Below are 19,212 nucleotides of genomic sequence, written 5' to 3'. Positions count from 1 at the left end.
ACTATGATTGCCCTTTTTCACACTTACAATGTTTAAAACTACCTTTTTATTAGGGATTCAAAATGATGTCCACAGACCCAGTAGAATCCTACTAAGTAATTATTACACTAAATATTAAGAAAACAATTAAGTAACACTAATATTAGGTAAATATTAACACTATTCCTATCTCTGAAGCTCGGATCGGCTCCATTTGTCATCCACACCACATTTACTTAATTCAGTTATCAGTTGTGACGCTTACCTCTGCGGTGTAGGTTAACTTCACAGAAGGGGTGTCTTGGCACGGGAGGACTGCTCTGCAGTGGATGGCCTGGAGGGAGAAAGAGAAAGGACCAGCTGCTCCCTTTTCTCATAGCTCAGCTCTACAGAAACAACTAAGATCACAGCACTGATTTTGCAAAACCTTTCTAAAGATTAATTCAGTTTTTGTATCTCCTGGGGTCTTTTAGAGTAGCAAGAAGCAAAACTAGATCTGTAGATTTAAAAATCATCAGATCTCGGGTCTGGGAAGCTGGCTCCGTGAGGAAAATGTTTGTTAGGCAAGCCTGCGGACCTGGATCTGGATCCCGGCAGCCATGTCTGTCTGTCTGTCTTTTTTGGTTATTGTTGTTTTGTTTTTGTAAAGACAGTCCTGTAATCCTGGTGCTGGGGAGGTGGAGTCAGGAGGATCACGGGACCTCACTGGTTTGTCAGTCTAGTTGGTGAGTTCGGGTTCAACCAGACACAATGTATCAAAAAGGAATAATAAGATAGTGAGAGACTGAAGACACCCGATGACAACCTCTGGTTCCCGCACACATGTGTACAGCACCCCCACACCCCCACACATGCGCTCGCGCACACACACACACCATACACATGTACGCAACACTCCCCACATGTACACAAACACACACACCATATACATGTATATAACATCCCCCACATGCACACATTCACAATGTACGCAACACGCCCCCACACCATACACATGTATGCAACACTCCACACATGTACACACACACACCATACACATGTATGCAACACTCCCCACATGTACATGTACACACACACACACACACACACACACACACACACACACACACCCTCTGCTTCATGTCTCGTCAACCTTCACGACTCTGTTGGAACAGGACATGAACTGTCTAGCACTGGTGACAGTCCTGCAGATAGAGACTCACGGGAGCCCTGAGGGAAAGGGCTCTACTGGGAAAGAACTTGTAAACTCATCACACCATGTATGCTGTGGCACGAGGAACATAGGCCTCCCCAAGGCTCTGAAAGACCTACACTGAGCTATCCGATTCCTCACACTCATTTTATCAAGAAAACCATTTTCTCTAGTTAAAACCTAAAGGACGCAGTGTCTTCAAGAAAACAACGTGGGGAGAGTTACTGTCTCTACATTTCCATCGGCAGCAGATTTGGGAGTAAAAACAAGAAGTTGGGAGAAGAGCATCGCTCAGGCCCATCTAGACAGGCTCATTCTTTTTTTTTTTTTTTTTTTTTTTTGGTTTTTCGGGACAGGATTTCTCTGTAGCTTTGGAGCCTGTCCTGGACTAGCTCTGTAGACCAGGCTGGCCTCGAACTCACAGAGATCCACCTGCCTCTGCCTCCCTCTGCTGGGATTATAGGCATGCCTAGACAGGCCCATCCTTACACACTCTGGAATCTCCCTCCGCACCCACATCAGTCGGAAACATGATTCCAACACAGAATGGCCACAGGGTCTGCAACTTTATAAGCTGCCTGTGTCTCATCTATTACTGCTTAGGACACTGCGCTGTGCTTACCAGAGTATTCACACTAACACCCCTCTCTGAAAAAGCCATCTTGAAAAACTAAAAGAAAGGAGAATGTCATAGCTAATACTTGGCACATTAATTTTAAAAATCAAAGTAAATTACACACACACACACACACACACACACACACACACACACACACACACACACACGGGGGCGTGCCTGAACACATAACCACAACAAGGGCAAACAGACTTCAAGTCTCTCACTTCACAGCTAAAGGATTCCTTAAAAACCCAATCTTGCCGGGCGGTGGTGGTGCACGCCTTTAATCTCAGCACTCGGGAGGCAGAGGCAGGAGGATCTCTGTGAATTTGAAGCCAGCCTGGTCTACAGAGTGAGATCCAGGAAAGGTACCAAAGCTACACAGAGAAACCCTGTCTCGGAAAACAAAACAAAACAAAACAAAACAAAACAAACAAACAAATACATCCAATCCTGAGGGACCAAGATGCATTAAAAAGCACTTGTCACTCTTGCAGAGGACACAGATTCAGTCGTCAGCACTTACATGTCAACTAACAATCATCTACAACTATAGCTCCAGAAGATCAAACACTCCATGTATACTGCACACATGTGGTACACAGGCACACATGCAGGCAAAACACCCATCCACATAAGATAAAAATAAATAGATCTTTAAAAATATAGACCAGTGGGACAAAGTCCAACCAGATGAACTGGTTCTCTCTCCTGAAGCAGGTTCCCATAACACACTGCTCAAGCATCTCCCCAGACTGCGGCCAGGTGGCTTGGCAACACTGCAGCGTTTTTACATGCATGCCAGCGGGTAAATCAAACTTGGGTAAAGAGAGAGCTGGGACAACAGCTGGAAGCATCAATCAAGTCACATCTGCCCACGGCCAGTCAACCGCAACAAATTCTTAATCTACCTGGAATCTGCTTCCTGTACTTTAAAACGCTGCCAGGAAAAGCCTGGAACAAAATACTTCAAATTTACATTCTTGGGATCTACCCGCATTACATTTCTTGTTAATTTTACCTTATGGATGTTCTATGAGAAATTCTGACTGAAAATCAGCAACTAGGAAGCCAGACAGGGTACACGATTTGTATATTCTTGCCTAAAACGTTTTATCTTATTTCAAGTCATTTTCCGTGTGTTTGGTGTGTGTGTGTGTGTGTGTCTGTTTTTTGAGACAGGGTCTGATCAGCTTTGTAACCAAGGACAGCCTCGTACTTCCGAACCTCCTGCCTCTACTCAAGAGCTGGGGACAGGAGCAAGCACCACCCCAGTCCTTTTCCAGATAATTTTCCTACATTAAAAAGATATCTCAAGTAGTGCCACACAAAGTAAATATGTTTAAATCACACTTTGTTGCTTTATACATTTTAAATTGAATCTGAGTTCAACATGATAGCTACCACACAGGGGTATTAAGATTAAACAATGATTGGGGTTGGGGATTTAGCTCAGTGGTAGAGGGCTTGCCTAGCAAGCGCAAGGCCCTGGGTTCGATCCTCAGCTCCAGAAAAAAAAAATTAAACAATGCAAAGTATCTGACGTGATGCCTGGAAATACAGTGAATGTTTAATGAGGGGCTTTTGTTGTTTGTTGTCCAAGACAAAGTTCCTCTACATTACAGCCCTGGCTGTCCTGGAACTCGCTCTGTAGACCAGGCTGGCCTTGAACTCACAGAGATCTGCCTGCCTCTGCCTCCTGAGTGCTGGGATTAAAGGTGTGTGCCACCACCGCCCGGCGTGAAGGGCTTTCTTTAATCATAAGTTACTTGATTATTAACAGAATTAGGACTTTTCTTCAGAAACGTTTTCTATTTATCCTTGTAATAAAGTATCTCTAACTGTATAGTATTTTAACTCTAGCTTAAAAATGGAAAGTAGAAGTATTTGAAATCATGTCATTCTAAAAGTATACTTAATATATTTCGCAATTAGGAATTCACTCTTTCAGGGTCCTCTTTCTCACTGGTACCATTTCTGCAACCACCACACGAGACTTTTGTTGATTAAACTTTCCTAGCGTTTTAGGGGCATTCATTTTACACCCCTACTCAAGGGCAGGGGAGAGTAAGTATAAATAATCCTTAAATACTGCAATTTAGGTAAGTTGTTTCCAAATCAAAGAAATTCTGACTTCAAAAATCTGTACTGATAGTAACTTAGAAGCGAGAGTGTACGTTGTCTTTCTGCTAAGAAGCAAAAGCAGTGTGCTGGATAAGGCCTGCACGTGCCGGGACCTTCCGTCAGTCCCGGGACACCCCTTTACCTGGCACTGACTGAAGAGGTATGGGTGCTGCTTCCCAGAAGTCTGTTCCGGAGTGAGCCACTGAAGCGCAGAGGATTTGGGAGAGGTCTCATAGGAGATCTCTATAACCACCTCTTGATTTCTGCATGAAACAGAGACGGATATTAATCCAGTATAATTACACTTGGCGGAATCTGACTTCAGAAAACACCCAGGAATAACAGTATGAGCAACGACCCTGCGGTCTCACTGATGGAGGGTGAGTTCTAGAGGCGCGGCAGCAGCTTACGTAAATCTGACTGACTTGGCTACCTGAATGTCAGCCCGGAGTCTCTTCTCACTCTATGGTACTCATGAACACATGATGGGAACTAATATCAGCCACGTGGCCCACAGGGTGTCACCCGCTTTGCATCCCTGACATCGGTTTGTCTTCTGTGACAGCGGGGATGTGGAAGAATCAATTTCGTCACTCTGACTACCTCAGCGGTGGGTGCCATCACGTGACTAGGGCTGCTCTATGACATGGTAAATCACATCAAGAGAAAGAAACTTGGTGGCGCACGCCTGTAATCCCAGCTTGGGAGGCAGAGGCAGGTGGATCTCTGGGAGTTCGAGGCCGGCCAGGGCTACAGAGCGAGATCGAGGACAGACACCAAAACTACACAGAGGAACCCTGTCTCGAAAAATCAAAAAAAGAAAACAGTAACCGAAGTCATTAGGGATTAAAATCTGCTGGGATTAAAGGCGTGCACCACCACCGCCCCACACGCTACCATTTTCTTAAATGAGTAACTTTATTTCTCTTCCAGTGCCCTCCCTCATCTGGCAGCAGCTCAAAGAATTAAAGACGATGTGTAATCACTGACACGAAGAGAAGAGTGGTTCAGAGCCAGTCACTTGGTCATAGGATTATCACTCCATCAGTACCAGTAGCTGCCCTCTGGGATAGAGGCAGGGTGTGTGCCTTCATATACTCCCCAAGTCATCCTGAAACGGCGGGCTCCCCACCACCCCACACACCAGTGAAATGCTGGGAAGTTACAAAGTCATTACCCCGATCCTATTCACCGGTGTTTCATGTACTTCATTTCTTCAGTGTTTTAAGAACATCATTTTTCTTTGTTGTTGTTGTTTTTGAGACAGGGTTTCTCTGTGTAACTTTGGAGCCTGTCCTGGATCTCATTCTATAGACCAGGCTGGCCTCGAACTCACAGAGATCTGCCTGCCTCTGCCTCCCAAGCTGGGATTAAAGGCATGTGCCACCAGTGCCCAGCAAACACACCATTATTCACTGTCAACACCAATGTGGACAGATTACAAAAGCAACTGCAATCACTACATATAAACAAACATTAGAAACACAAGAAAGACATCGGAATTATTTTAAAGCATACTTGGCCATTATTCATTATTCATCAGTCATAAAAAGTGGAGGGCGGTCATACTTGCTCAGAGCGATGGGAAGAGAGATCTCCATCGGTGACCCTTTGTAACCCTGTCTTTCTCCAAGAGTGTATTTGACTTCTTGTCCATTGATCACCACTTTTTCTATTGTGAGGTCTTTTGTGTCCAAAGTCTAAAATCAGATAAGAAGAAAATAGTTTTATGCATCTGAAGAAACAAATATTAGACACAGGTTTACTACAGTGAATGTAAAATTAGCTACTTATAGAATGTAAAATGCAGAGTGAAACTAAGAATTAATGGCCGATGATAGTTTTGTCAGCTGAACACAACATAGAACTGCCTAGGAAGGGAATCTCCATGGGGGATTGTCTAGATGAGTGCGGCCTGTGGGGGACTGTCTAGACTGTGTTAACTGTGGTGAAGAGTCCCCCACGATGGGTGACACCATTTCCCTGGGTGTGGGTCCAGAACTGGATAATGTAGAGGGCTGAGCACAAGCAAGCATGCATGCATGCACTCTCTCTGCCGTTGGCTGTGGATGTACCCTGCTTCAAATCCCTGCCTTCACTCCCCAGTGATGATGGACTCTAACCTCACATTGTAAGCCGGATAACCCCCCTTTCCTTTACAGCTGCTTTGTCAAGATCTTTTATCACAGCAAGATAAACAAAACTAAAGCACGGCATCAACAGAACAGAAGGAGCCTTATTTCTCAATGCTCTGAGCAACCTGAAAACGTTAGAGTTTTAGGACTTGTATACAATTAACTCTGGGATACTCATATATTTTGGGACTCTGATTAAAAGCCAATCTTCAGTTAAAATGCCTTTCACTCTGTTAAATGTTAACTTCTGTTACGGAAATCTTCACCTGTGATTTAAATCTCTTTCACTCTGATTCAATTTAACATATTAATGTCTCACTATATAGTGTCTCCTAGAAAGCATACACTCCAACGATATACTTTAGTTAAAAAAAAAAACAAACAAAAAACAAAAAAGAAAAAAACCAAATGTTTTTTAAAGCAAACGTTTTTTAGGCAGACCAGACCACACCCAACTACCGTTGAATAGCTCCACAAAGGTCAACCTTGGAAGGCAATGCCGCCTAGCTAAGCCTGCAGATGGCTGAGGGACCCTAGGCACTTACTGGGGCCAATTCAGGGCAGCCGCCTGGAGCTTGAGCAGGGCTGCTGCAAGTCTGAGAATTTCTACCCCATAATTTCCCCAGAAACCACGTGGTTTCACCGTCTCTCAGCTAGGCTCCTGTTGTATACCGCCAAACTGTTTCCCAACAGCCCGAACAAGCCTTTCACAGTACTTAAGACTCTCTCTGTCCTTCCAAACACTAATGGGTTATCTTCCTTTCTAGTTTAAAAATGGAGGGCAATCTAAGATGGCTGCTGCCACTGTTGCTCAGTGACTTTTTTTCTCCTCCTCTTCCTCTGGCTTTCAGCACCTTGGCTACTGGAAGGGAAGTCTCCCTGGTGCACGAGATCTTTCCTGGTAAGTTGGCCTCCATTCACTCTAGCTCTTTTTTGTTTTGTTTTGAGACAGTTTCTCTGTGTAGATTTGTACCTTTCCTGGACCTCCCTCTGTAGCCCAGGCTGGCCTTGAACTCACAGAGATCCGCCTGGCTCTGCCTCCAGAGTGCTGGGATTACAGGCGTGCACCACCACCGCCTGGCTCACTCTAGCTCTTGTGGGCTTTGCCACGTGGCGGGGGAACCCCACCAGGGATTCCGAGTCTCCATAGAAATGGTTCTCTGACTTAACACTTCTGCCACTCCTGAACACAGACACACCCCAATGTGAGCCTTGGCCCTTTGCTTTTCTTGCCATATTCTTTATCCTCTCGTTCTTCCTCATGCCTGCATGGTCAGCCAGACTGCGCCAGATGCTTTCGTCTGGTTTGCTTTTTGAGATAGGGTCTCGTCTTGACGCCAGACTAGCCTTGAACCCTCAGTCTTCCTGTCTCAGCACTCCTACTGTGTACACGGAGATTACAGGGACATGCCGCCACACCCTGCTCTACTAGTCTCTGCCAGCTGTCATTTCTCATGTGTTACCTGGACATCTGGTTAACACAACCCCAGGCAGTAAGTACCACCTCACATTCAGTAGGCTTCTAAAACTGACACCACCCCTGCCTCGGCCCCCTGTGGCAGCTCCTTCCTCTGACATCTAGATTCTCTTCCTAGAACTCCTCAAGGTACCAAATCTTTGACCCCAACTATTACTTCAACTAGCGCTGGCTCATCTTCTCTCACGCTTGCATATTCAGAATATATGATTTCTGTCTTCATAAACACTGCATCAGTAGGCATTCCTTTCTGTCTTTCGTGACCTAAAGCTTCTTTCTGAACATCAGATTGGTTTGGGGGATATCATTTGACTATCTGTGTTTACAGCAGACCTTAAAACAGAAAAGATGGATTAAACTGGGTCATGTCCCAATGGAACACATTCTATTTTCTGTGTTGCCTGAACTCTTCAAATCTGCTCAGAATCAGGAGTTAGTTATTCTAATGACTACTTTTTGTGAGGCCACTTACAGATCTCCTGACTGTTCTAATAGCCGGCTCTGCCCTCTCCAGTGATCCAATGACACCCACTGCACTATTCCTTATGACTAAGGTGGTTTAAAGGGAATGTTATGGCCGGACAGTGGTGACCCACGCCTTTAATCCCAGCACTCGGGAGGCGGATCTCTGTGAGTTTGAGGCCAGCCTGGGCTACAGTGCGAGATCCAGGAAAGGCGCAAAGCTACACAGAGAAACCCTGTCTCAAAAAAAAAAAAAAAAAAAAAAAAAAAAAAAAAAAAGAGAGAGAGAGAGAGAATATTATCCAGGTTCCCACCCCCATGGTTTAGCTCAGGACCTGAAAAATATTAGATAGATGGCCATTTTCCCATGAAGCAAGTTCTAGACCAAAACAAGACAGAGAACACAATTTTAAGCTACAAAGCCCAGCCCAAACCTCAACCTTTATTGCCAAATATTGTAAGAAATTCTCTTTCGAATCTCACTCAGGTTATTGACCATCACCGTCATCTAAAACCGGGGGGAAGGAAACTGGGTAACTGAAGAGTTAGAATTAGACCTTCCAGCAAACATTTACTACGCACCAACTAGTCCCAAAGCCAAGCTACCTGCATAGACGTAAGACACTGCCTTGCCTACCATAGGAAGGTCCTAAGGAAACGATTTACTATATGTCAGTATCCCTCTTTAGACAACACACAGAAAGGCTCTGTATTCCCAGACAGGTGACGTGCAACACATGTAAGTCACTCTGCCTTTTGCACGGGCTGCTGGGAAGCCCCACATCACCTTTACACAGTACACTTTTTTGTGTCTGGTTGGGCTCTAACACTGTGTCTCAATTCTCTTACATTCATTCTTCTCCTCTAGATTCCTTTTTAAAAGTCTTTTTTCCCCCAGAGCTGAGGACTGAACCCAGGGCCTTGCTCTACCACTGAGCTAAATCCCCAGCCCCTAAACGTCTTATTATATACTGTATATGTTATTTTATTTTTCCTGGTCCTAAGGATGAAACCCAAGGTGTCATACATGCTAGGCAAACCGTACCACAAAGTTACATGGCCAGTCTTTGCAATATGCTAATCAATCTCAAGCTTTTTTCTAAATAATAGCAGGTTTGAGGCTAGGCATGGTGGCGCACGCCTTTAATCCCAGCACTTGGGAGGCAGAGGCTCTGTGAATTCGAGGCTAGCCTGGTCTACAGAGCAAGTTCCAGGACAGCCAGGGCTACACTGAGAAACCCTGTCTCGAAAAACCAAAACAAACAAACAAGAAAAAAAAAACCCAAACCACCCTGATATGATTTCCACTCAGCCACTATGTTTGGTGGAGCCTGGAGGCTGTGTAGCAGGCAGAAAGACTCAATGCTTGGCTCCCTCCATTCCCTAGTGGCTGACCTTGGCCATAACACGAAACCCTCAGGGCCACTCACTGAAGAATACCTCCACGAAATGGAAAATTTTAGGATAAGAAACAAATGCTTGGAAGTTACAAATTCTGAGTAGCAAGGTTCAGGGTAACTAACCTAAAGCTGGAAAAAAAGATTTTAAAAAGGAGGGAATTGGTCCTCTTAGAGGGATGGTTAGACACCCCACAAACTTCAAGAACAGAGTAGTAAAAAAGACCCAGCTTCTGGGCAAGTGGAAAGGCATGGTGCCATGACACCTTTGGGGCACAGACAGCACTGTTAGCCACATCGCCCATCTTCAGTTTAGGCACTGTTTTCTAATTGAATTTGTTCCATTAATCTAACTCTTCACTATCCTCTGAAGGCCAAGTGCTAAACCCAGGAATCTGAGAGGCAGATTGAAAAGTCAGTTTCTTCCTTCCTTAAATCTACACCAGGAGTTGTGGCTCATGCCTGTAATCCGGACTCAGGATCTTGAGATAGGAGGATCAAAAGTTTGAGGCCAGCCTGGGCTACATACTGGGTTCAAGGCCAATCTGAGCTATAGAGAAACACTGTCTCAAGAAAGGAATTCCTCCTAATCTACTGAGAAAGAAACAAGTTAACTTCAAATAAATATAACCAGCGCCAAGCATTTGGTTTATGCTTGGTCATAAACAAGTAAAACAATTACCAACAGATGTTACTTTGTACTATAATAACTTCTTTTGCAGAAAACTGAACATTAAATTTTCAGCTAAACAGATATGCCAACCAGAAATCAAAATTTTAAAGTCTTCCGTTTCTGAAAACGATACCAGATAAGCTGTAAGATTGGGACATTGTGTTAAACACTTAAAACTCCCAACTCCTGCTTACTTTCTGAGCAGAGGTGGAGCTTTCTAGCTGCTCAATAAAGGTGGCCTAAGGTCCTATGGAGCAGGATAAGCCAGCCAAATTCACTTTCTTTTAATAAAAGGAAATTGAATCCAACGAAGACTGAACTTCTGCCCGGCTGGGGCAAAGCTGCCTTTTGAAATAAGAGATAGCTAGTAGGGACTTCAAGACCAAAGTGCAGTCTATAAGGAAATGGTTCTTCGCTTGTAAGGCTTTCTTTCTTCTTTCTTACAGTACTTTCAGTAATTATATGCCAATATGAGAGTTAAGTGCCTTATTAACAAACGAACAAATAATAAAAAGATTTTAAGGGGCAAAATCACTGGTTCTTATCTGCACTTCCAATTCGCCCAATCATGGACCCCCATTAATTTCACTCCTAAATTCCAGCCCTGGTTGCTTCCTGCAGCAAAACAGCGCTGCAAAACACTTCGTCTAGTCAGCAAGCTGAATATAGCTGGTCCTTTCCTGTTGCTCTTATTTATTTCTAAAATGCTCTTCTATGACTCAAGGAAAAAGTTCGATCCTAATACCATCAGATAACGTAGAACACTGACTACAGATTATACAGGACAGATCAAACTATGGAATAGTTCACGATTCTAAATAAACGTTTATTCAAAGGGTTAGGGAGTTTATAGAAATACACATGGTATAGACAGTGCAATAATGACTTGCTCCCCGGAACCACTTATAAAAGAACCGTATTGAGTCATCCTTAGAAGGCTGGAGGGTCCCACGGTTCCTAAACTATTAGAAGATAGTGGTATAAGAGCTAAAGCAGGAAGGAGCCCCCAAGAGCAGAGGCTGCTTATGCAAGAGACACTGGACACCTCAAAACGGGGTGGAAAGGGCCAGGAACCCTAAAGGCTGGGCAGGGGACCCTAATGGGAGGGCAGGGGACCCTCAGGGAAGGGGGCAGGGGACCCTAAGGGGAGGGGGCAGGGGACCCTAAGGGGAGGGCAGAGGACCCTAAGGGGAGGGCAGGGGACCCTCAGGGGAGGGGGCAGGGGACCCTCAGGGAAGGGGGCAGGGGACCCTCAGGGGAGGGGGCAGGGGACCCTAAGGGGAGGGCAGGGGACCCTAAGGGGAGGGCAGGGGACCCTCAGGGGAGGGGGCAGGGGACCCTAAGGGGAGGACAGGGGACCCTCAGGGGAGGGGGCAGGGGACCCTCAGGGAAGGGGGCAGGGGACCCTCAGGGGAGGGGGCAGGGGACCCTAAGGGGAGGACAGGGGACCCTCAGGGAAGGGGGCAGGGGGCCCTCAGGGAAGGGGGCAGGGGACCCTCAGGGGAGGGGGCAGGGGACCCTAAGGGCTGGGCAGGGGACCCTAAGGGGAGGGCAGGGGACCCTAAGTGGAGGGGGCAGGGGACCCTAAGGGGAGGGTGCAGGGGACCCTAAGGACTGGGCAGGGGACCCTAAGGGGAGGGCAGGGGACCCTAAGGGGAGGGGGCAGGGGACCCTCAGGGGAGGGGGCAGGGGACCCTAAGGGGAGGGGGCAGGGGACCCTAAGGGCTGGGCAGGGGACCCTAAGGGCTGGGCAGGGGGCCCTAAGGGGAGGGCAGGGAACCCTAAGTGGGGGCAGAGGACCCTAAGGGGAGGGGCAGGGGGCCCTAAGTGGGGGCAGAGGACCCTAAGGTGCTTGAACCACATGATGTGAGATCTGAGAGTTGGGTGAGACTGGATTAAGGACAGTACCCTAGGGGCTGGAAAAGTCGGGGACCTGGGGCGGGGTCCTGAGACGCGGGCCTAGGAAGAAGGGGGGCAGAGGGTGTAGGGGTAGAAAGCGCTGGGACCTGGGATGATGGGGGCGGGGGAGGATGGAGCAGCTCAGGAGTGGGTGAGGGGTGAAGCGTGGAGGGGGCCCAGGAAGAAGGGGGGGAGCGGGGCGGGAGGAGGAAAAGGAGGAAGAGGAGGAGGAGGAGGCCATCCTACGTGGAGGGTGAGGAAGGAGAGGCTGCAGATGCAAAAGTGGGGCTGAGGAAGGAAGGGGTGAGGGGGGGACCTGACAAAGAGGTGCAGCAGCCCGAAGAGGGGCCGGGCGGGGAGAGCCAGCGATCGATCGCGGGGCTCGCGCGCACGCACGGGGAGCAGGGCCGAGGAGCGGGAGGAGAGCGGCCCCGGGAGAAGCGGCCCCTCGCTGCCCGGGCGCCCCCCGTAGTACCAGGCTGCGCAGATTATCCTCCTGAGACTGGACGGTGAGCGCGGCGGTCCCGGTCAGCGCCCGGCGAGCGAAGTCGACGCTGCAGCGCAGATGGAGGTGCTGGGTTCGGCACACCGAGGCTGGAGAGGCCAAGGAGCAAGTGTCGGCGACCTCGGGCATGGTTCTGGGAGACGCGTCGCACGTCGATCGGCCAGCACCCCGACGCTCTACCGCCAGACTTTCGCCGCGAGCCGGAGAACGGAGGGAAGCGCCGAGGGGAGGCGGCGCGGTGCACGCCGGGAAAGGGAGGCTCCGAGCCTCCGGGAAGCTGGGTGGAGGGCGGAGCGGAACTACCAATCCCGTGGTGCCGCGCGAGCAGGCTAGCGCTAGACAGCCTGGGATTGGGGGGCGGTGCGAGGGGGGGCACCGACGGGGGCGTCTGCAGCAGGGGAAGGGTGGGTTAAGGGAAACGAGGAGTGGAGTGGAGACAGCGAATGGAACACTTCCATTTTAGTTCGGTTCGATTGCGGTAGAAGCCACGATGGCACCACGGAATGCAAGCAGTATTGGCGTACACTTCCTGAGGGCGGGGCGGCCTAGAATAGATAAAAGGTCTAGCAGAAGGACCAACCCTGTGCAGTTCCTCGTTAGTATAGTGGTGAGTATCCCCGCCTGTCACGCGGGAGACCGGGGTTCGATTCCCCGACGGGGAGGCACGTGTTGTTTTCCTTTTCACTCAGATATTTCCAAGTCCTAAGTACCTCAACTGGAATAAAACAATATTACCACCCCCAAAAACAATTGCGGCATGTGCGCTAGCCACAGTAGCACGTCTAGCGTGGCTGCGCCTCTTGTAAAAGGCAAAGGAGGGTTATAAGAGATGCCTGGCACTTTAATTTTAAACAACTTTTAAGACGGCCTGAGAAATGAGAACCAACCTGTGTTCAGCCAAGCGGGTCCCACCAGATTACATCTCTGAAAAGGGGTTGTAAGATTGGAAACAGTGCATATTTTGAAAGACAGGAAAATTCACCTCTTCTAACCACTTCCCTAAAAGGTTACAAAGACATTTTTTTTTTTTTTTTTTTTTTTTTTTAATCATAGTTCCCTCTTGCTTCACACAGACTGCAAATTCTCAACGTAATTTGCAGATACTGAGGGCATTCTGCCACACTGGGCTGCCTAGGAAAGGGCTGGCGGGGTTGGGGATCGCTATCCACACCAGTGGTTAATGTACACTCCACTCCCAGATGCTCCAGTGACCTACCCAGCATGGTGCTTGGCTTCTAGGCAGGCCCATGCAGCACAGTGCATGCAGTCAGCTCTGGAGGGACACGGGACACCTCTCCGGGGAGGGTCCGGAGTAACATAACGGAGGGGACAGCACCTGAGATGGGCCTGACCGAGCATCTTCCTTACATTTAGGGCTCGCAATTAAGTTCTGACCAAGGCAACGTAAGCAGACTGTCGAGTATGGCTTCTGCGAAGTATCCTTCACGATCGCAGTAAGCAAAGCCAAACCGCTATTCTGTTCTGCAGAACGTAAGATTTAAGGTCTACAAACCCAACTGCGCATCACAGCGTCAACTTGGAACTGTGTGCTGAGAGAGAAACAAAGTAGGAGGAGCCACTAGCCAGAAATGGCCCGCATCACCGGGACACGGAACCCCTCTGTACACTACTTCGGGTGTCTTTCGAAAGAGAAATAAATTTGTGGAAGGCAGCGTTATTTTTGGGTGTTTTCAGTCTTTGCTAGGAGCTGGTCCTAGCCGTACTGCATCAGCTTCAGCCCAGCCCTTGCCCATGTCTGTCAGTCGCCGTTATTTAGGGGTGGAACGGACTAATTTTCTTTAGCTGAAAAAAATTTTCATACAATATATTTTGATTGTTTTCCCCTCCTCCCAGATCCTCCCTACCTCGTTAGTCACCCAACTTCATGTCGTTTGCTCTCACTTTTAAACCACGACAAAGAAACACAAAACACAAGAAACTCCACCAAAATGAAAAACAAATAAAAGACCAATAGGACCAAAATAAATAAATAAATAAATAAATAAATAAATAAATAAATAAATAAATAAATAAATGGGCCTAAACAAAGCAAGATGACAAAATGAAACAAAAAATACCACTGAGTTTGTTTTGACCGACTATTCCTGGGTCTGGGGCCTGTCCCAAAGTGTGGATACTTCTGGAAAAAACTGATTTTTTCCACGTGGCAACCGGTATCAGTTTGCTGTCGTTTTATCGTGGGTAAATCTGAAAACTTGTTCATCAGACAAGTCTTCATTCTTCCATGTGTTATCTGCCTGAGCATTCTTTGAGATGTAGTCACCTCGCTTCCTCACTTAAATCTTTTGAGATCCCAGGGAGAGAAAGCCAGAAAGCTGGTTTTCTTCAGGGGTCCCCAGTGCTTTGATGAACAGCCTTATACCCACTTGCATACGGGCAGCTCTAGTTAAGACTAAGTGGTTTTTTGTTTTTTTGTTTTTGTTTTTTGTTTTTGTGAAGGATATAGAGTTGGGAGAGGAGGAGGAAGGAGAGACCTGGGAGGAGTTGGAGGTGGACTGAGGGATAGAGTTAATCAAAATAAAATGCATTCATATCGGAAGAAAAAAAAAAAACCAACAGCAACGATAATAATAACTTTCCAAGATCTCACCAATGTCGACATACTGTAATGTTTTAGCATGCAATTCCCATTAGTTTCTCTTTATCACCATGGCTGTAAAACCTGAGGACAACTTGAAGGAGAGATTTTATTCCATGGCTTCAAAGGGTTCAGTTATGGGGTGCTTGATACACCCAGAACATGGAGGCAGCAAACACATGTGGGGGTTGTTTATCTCACGGCCAGCAGGAAACAGAAAGGCAGACAAGACAAGATACCCCATGTACCCACAACAGGGAACTAAAGTCACCATAGCTCCCCCAAATAGTTTCACCAGCTAGAAAACAAGCTACCAACACAGGAGCATTTTGGAGACACACTTCCTATCATAACACAACCCAAGAGATTTGGCAGATGAAAGCAATATTTGTTCTGAAAGAAAGCTTTGGCATTTAAACAAAAATGACCTATCATTCACAGTCTACAATAATATACAGCTGATAGGTTGTGTGATTTTTTTAAATAAAAATTATATTAAGGGAGTAAGGGTTGAGACTTGTTTCATGTTTAAGCTCACCCTTCTGTAGTGGGATGGGTTGCTATTTTTGCTTTTTTTTTCTTTCAGAGAATCTTAGTTTGCTTAGATTTGACTTGGAAAAAATGTGCCAGTGCATCTGGATTTCTCAGTTGGACATTCTTCAGGATTGGGTCAGCATTTGAACGCAGTGGCTTTCTGCCTTACATAGTCTGGTCCTCCGAGGAAATCTTCTCATTGAGACGCCTCCAGCCTCTTGCAGAAATGCATACCCTGCTTTATACCATACTATTTAAGTAACTCAGTTTCGTACTCTACAAGACAGAGATTGAGCAAACAATACAAACCTTCAGGTTGAGACCCTACCTAATTCTACTGTTCCAGGCTTTTTCTTTTGGGCCACCAACCCAAATCATGACACTGAGACTTATTTTAATCTGTTTCTCTTTATGTTTTGCATCAAGGCTTTTTACTTTTTTTTTTTTTTTTGAGCTGAGGATCGAACCCAGGGCCTTGCACTCACTGAGCTAAATCCCCAACCCTACCTTTCTTTCTGTATGTCCTAGTCAGTGTCTGCTGGCTGGTGGCTGCATGTGTGGCTGGCCGGGGTGTATCTCTCGTTCTCTTCTTTAGCCTAGATTTCTCCTATTTATTCTCTCTGCCTGCCCCCACCTATTCTTTCTCTGTCCAGCTACTAGCCACTCAGCTTTTTATTAGACAAGGTGCAACAGCAACACATCTTTTCATGATTAAACAAATGCAACACAAACAAGTGTAACACATCTTTACATGGTTAGCACAGGCAGCAGAAACAAGTGTAACACACCTTTACACAGTGTAATAATCTGCGGCATAAGCAAACGTAACACATCTTTGCCTAGTCAAAGTAATAGTCCACAACATCCTGCTGGTTGTTCAGTTGAAATGTTGCTGATAGCTGGATGGCAGAAACACTGGCCAGAGGCCCTTGGCTCCAGTCCCTGCTTGCCTTTCCAGTTCCAGCCTTCTCCCTGACCTCCAAAGCCCTCTGTGCACCGATGGTACCTACTTGCTACTTTCTTCATGCCAGCCTGTAGCACAAATTTATTTCTCCTCACGCTTTAGCTTTCCAAGAATGGCTCTCAGTCTTTCCTGTCTCCAGATCCTTCCTGGACATCCCCTGGCTAGCAACTCTGAGTAGTTAGTTTATGAGACTTTGTAAGGCAGACCTGCCTGGGAGGTAACGCCAAGGGATTCCTCTAACGTGCATAGCTAGGAGTTCCTGTTCAGAACTGAGGACCTAACCCAGGGCCTTGTGCTTGCTAGGCAAGTGCTCTACCGCTGAGCTAAATCCCCAACCCCTAGGAGCTCCTGTTCTTAAATCCAGACTCACTGAGGCATCTTTGAAATGAAAGGGGTTCATGGTCACTAGCTGCTAGCAAGAAATGGGCCAGGTCCTGAGACAACTTCACAACTTCTAGCAGCAAGAAGACATGCAGTTGGAAATATGTTCAAACAGACCCAATAAGGCAAGCATAAGTTCATGCTCAACTACTATCAGCTGTAGACAATGAGGGTAGGACAAGATATTATGAGGATGCTTTGGGGTAAGACCTAAAGGATAATGAGGTCACTGCTATCCACTGGTTGAAGGGCTTGGTCTTCCGGATTGGCCTCAGTCAGCGTTCTGACAAGTTTCCCTGGAGACAAGAGGAAGATATTTAAGCAATGCTCTAACACTTACTCAGGAGTATGGGACAGTCCTTCTTCTTTCACGGGAACCAAGTGTTACCTGAGTGTCTCCCTGGTCTCTCCCCAGTCCCCTCACCATCAGCCTTTGTTATTAAATTTAGTACATCTCAGAATTTTTCTTCTACCATGTTTTACAAAAATATTTTTCTCTGGCACCATATAAGACAGATTGAAGAGGGTATGCATTGAGAGGTGTAGGCAAGAAAAAGAACGTAGTTCAAGTCTACCTTCCCTATTGCCCTCTTTTATTTTTGCCTTTTTTTAAAGACAAACTTGTCTCCTATGTCAATTTTTGTAGCATTTTACCTTTAACTCGAGTAGAGAGAAGAGCTCTGAGGTGAGAAACCGTGGTGGCTTGGCCAACAGTCACGAGTAGCCTCGAGAAAGTACAGGCAACTCCAGTGTGAGTTTTGAAAGTACAGCTGAAGGAGTTTCGGGTCAGAGCAGAGATGGGACATCAGACAAGGGGAGGAGTCAGGGATGACGTCAAGACATTGGCCTAAGAAACCAGGAGACGGTAATTTGTAATTTGATTAACCAAGATGCAGGTAGTGGTGCACTACTTTAAGCCCAGCACTCAGGAAGCAGAGGCAGGCAGATCTCTGAGTTCAAGGTCAGCCTGGGCTACAGAGTGAGTTCCAGGATAGCCAGGGCTACACTGAGAAACTCTGTCTCAAAAACAAAGATGGGTGTAGGGAGAAGTAGGCTGGGGGGGGGCACGGTTGCATCTTTTACATGGTAAGTTTGTAGTCATTTTGCACAGGCTGTGTGGAGTCCTGAGGAAAAGGGGGGTGTAGATGGGAATTGGGGTGCTCAGCATGGAGATGGTACAAGAGGAAAAGCTAGCTATGGAGAGGAGGAAAAAAGCCCCTGCTGTAGGAGGCAAGGCAATGGAATAAATGTCTCCGAAGAGAAATCGAGAAAGCATTTCGAGAAAAGCAGTATCAGCGGTGTCCAATACTGTTCCTCATGAAATAAGGCCTTAGCCTACGCTGCTGGGTTGAGCAATGGGAAAGTCATTGAAGTTGCCCAACAAGGCTAATTCAATGCATCGTCGGAAGTGTTGGACCTTGAAAACCTAACTGAAGAAGGTTTGGAAAGAATGGGAGGCAACAGGAAACAGATCTGTCGGTGTTGAAGAATTCTGTTGTAAAGGAGATCAGAAAAAAAAAATAAGCGTATTTGTTGGCTGTTAGAGATATTTGATCGTAGAGATAGGGTTGCTGGAGATACAGACTAGGAGGAGAGGGTGGGGGGAGGGGGAAGCTGGGGAGAGGGGCTGGGATAACATCTCCCTGGCTGCCAGAGGCTGGGATCCAGGCTACAAGTGAAGAAGCTGGCTTTAGCCGGCTTTACCGGTAGCCACGGGGAAGAGAGGCAGAGCATGGTGCAGAGGGGTAGGGGTGGCGAGGAGGAAATGAACTGGGGAGGATTTGGGGACCTCCTTGTCTGGAGAAGGAAGCAGACGTGGGTCAAGAATGAGGGAGAAACCAGTGAGGCTGAGACGGTTATGAGGAAGAAGAGATGGTAAGATGTCTGTGTCAAGGAGGAAGAGAGACTGAGCGGATAGTTCACATTCAGGGCACCTCTAAGGTTTCGAGCACGCCAGGCCAGCATCAGACGATGATGTTCTGTCGTCTGTCGTTAGCTACAGTGGCCTGGGAGCAGTTTAGCAAGGGAGTGTGCCGGCTGGGGGAGGTAGGAACAATAGGAAGAGAAAAGATAGTGAGAGGCAGAGTCCACAAGAGGACAAGAGACAGTCAGAATCAGTAACCTGGGAAGACGGGAGAGCGGTGTGGACGGACGGACGGAGCCATGGACGGTGTGCTGTTCTATATGCAAGGCAGGAGGAAAAGACACCTGAAATGTGCCCATACACCTACAAAAAATATTTCTGGAAAGAGTCTCAGGAGACTCACAGCAG

The 19,212-nt window shown here is 47.0% G+C and overlaps 1 protein-coding gene, 1 long non-coding RNA gene and 1 other non-coding gene across 5 annotated transcripts in view; 2 read left to right on the top strand and 1 right to left on the bottom strand.

The window, feature by feature from the left end:
* Lta4h (leukotriene A4 hydrolase) overlaps positions 1-12,727 on the bottom strand; it is a 35,178-nt gene extending 22,451 nt beyond the window's left edge. For all 3 annotated transcript variants that reach the window (XM_036169906.1, XM_036169908.1, XM_036169907.1), the window contains exons 1-4: positions 12,433-12,727; positions 5,484-5,614; positions 4,057-4,177; positions 245-313 (exon numbers count right to left, since the gene is read on the bottom strand). In XM_036169906.1, the coding sequence (XP_036025799.1) occupies positions 245-313; positions 4,057-4,177; positions 5,484-5,614; positions 12,433-12,591 (480 nt within the window). In that variant the 5' untranslated portion in view covers positions 12,592-12,727. The remainder of the gene's footprint in view (positions 1-244; positions 314-4,056; positions 4,178-5,483; positions 5,615-12,432) is intronic.
* Positions 12,728-12,895: 168 nt separating this feature from the next.
* Positions 12,896-14,140, top strand: LOC118570836. Its single transcript, XR_004943260.1, has 2 exons — positions 12,896-13,069; positions 13,837-14,140. It is a non-coding gene; the product is annotated as an uncharacterized LOC118570836 (long non-coding RNA).
* Trnad-guc lies at positions 13,053-13,124 on the top strand. The gene has a single exon. It is a non-coding gene; the product is annotated as a tRNA-Asp (tRNA).
* Positions 14,141-19,212: the final 5,072 nt, after the last annotated feature.

This window comes from Onychomys torridus, chromosome 20 (assembly GCF_903995425.1).
Source record: "Onychomys torridus chromosome 20, mOncTor1.1, whole genome shotgun sequence".
In the NCBI taxonomy this organism is placed as follows: Eukaryota; Metazoa; Chordata; class Mammalia; order Rodentia; family Cricetidae; genus Onychomys; species Onychomys torridus.
The sequence above is the reverse complement of the archived record's forward strand: the minus strand, read 5'-3'. Positions and strand labels throughout refer to the sequence as shown.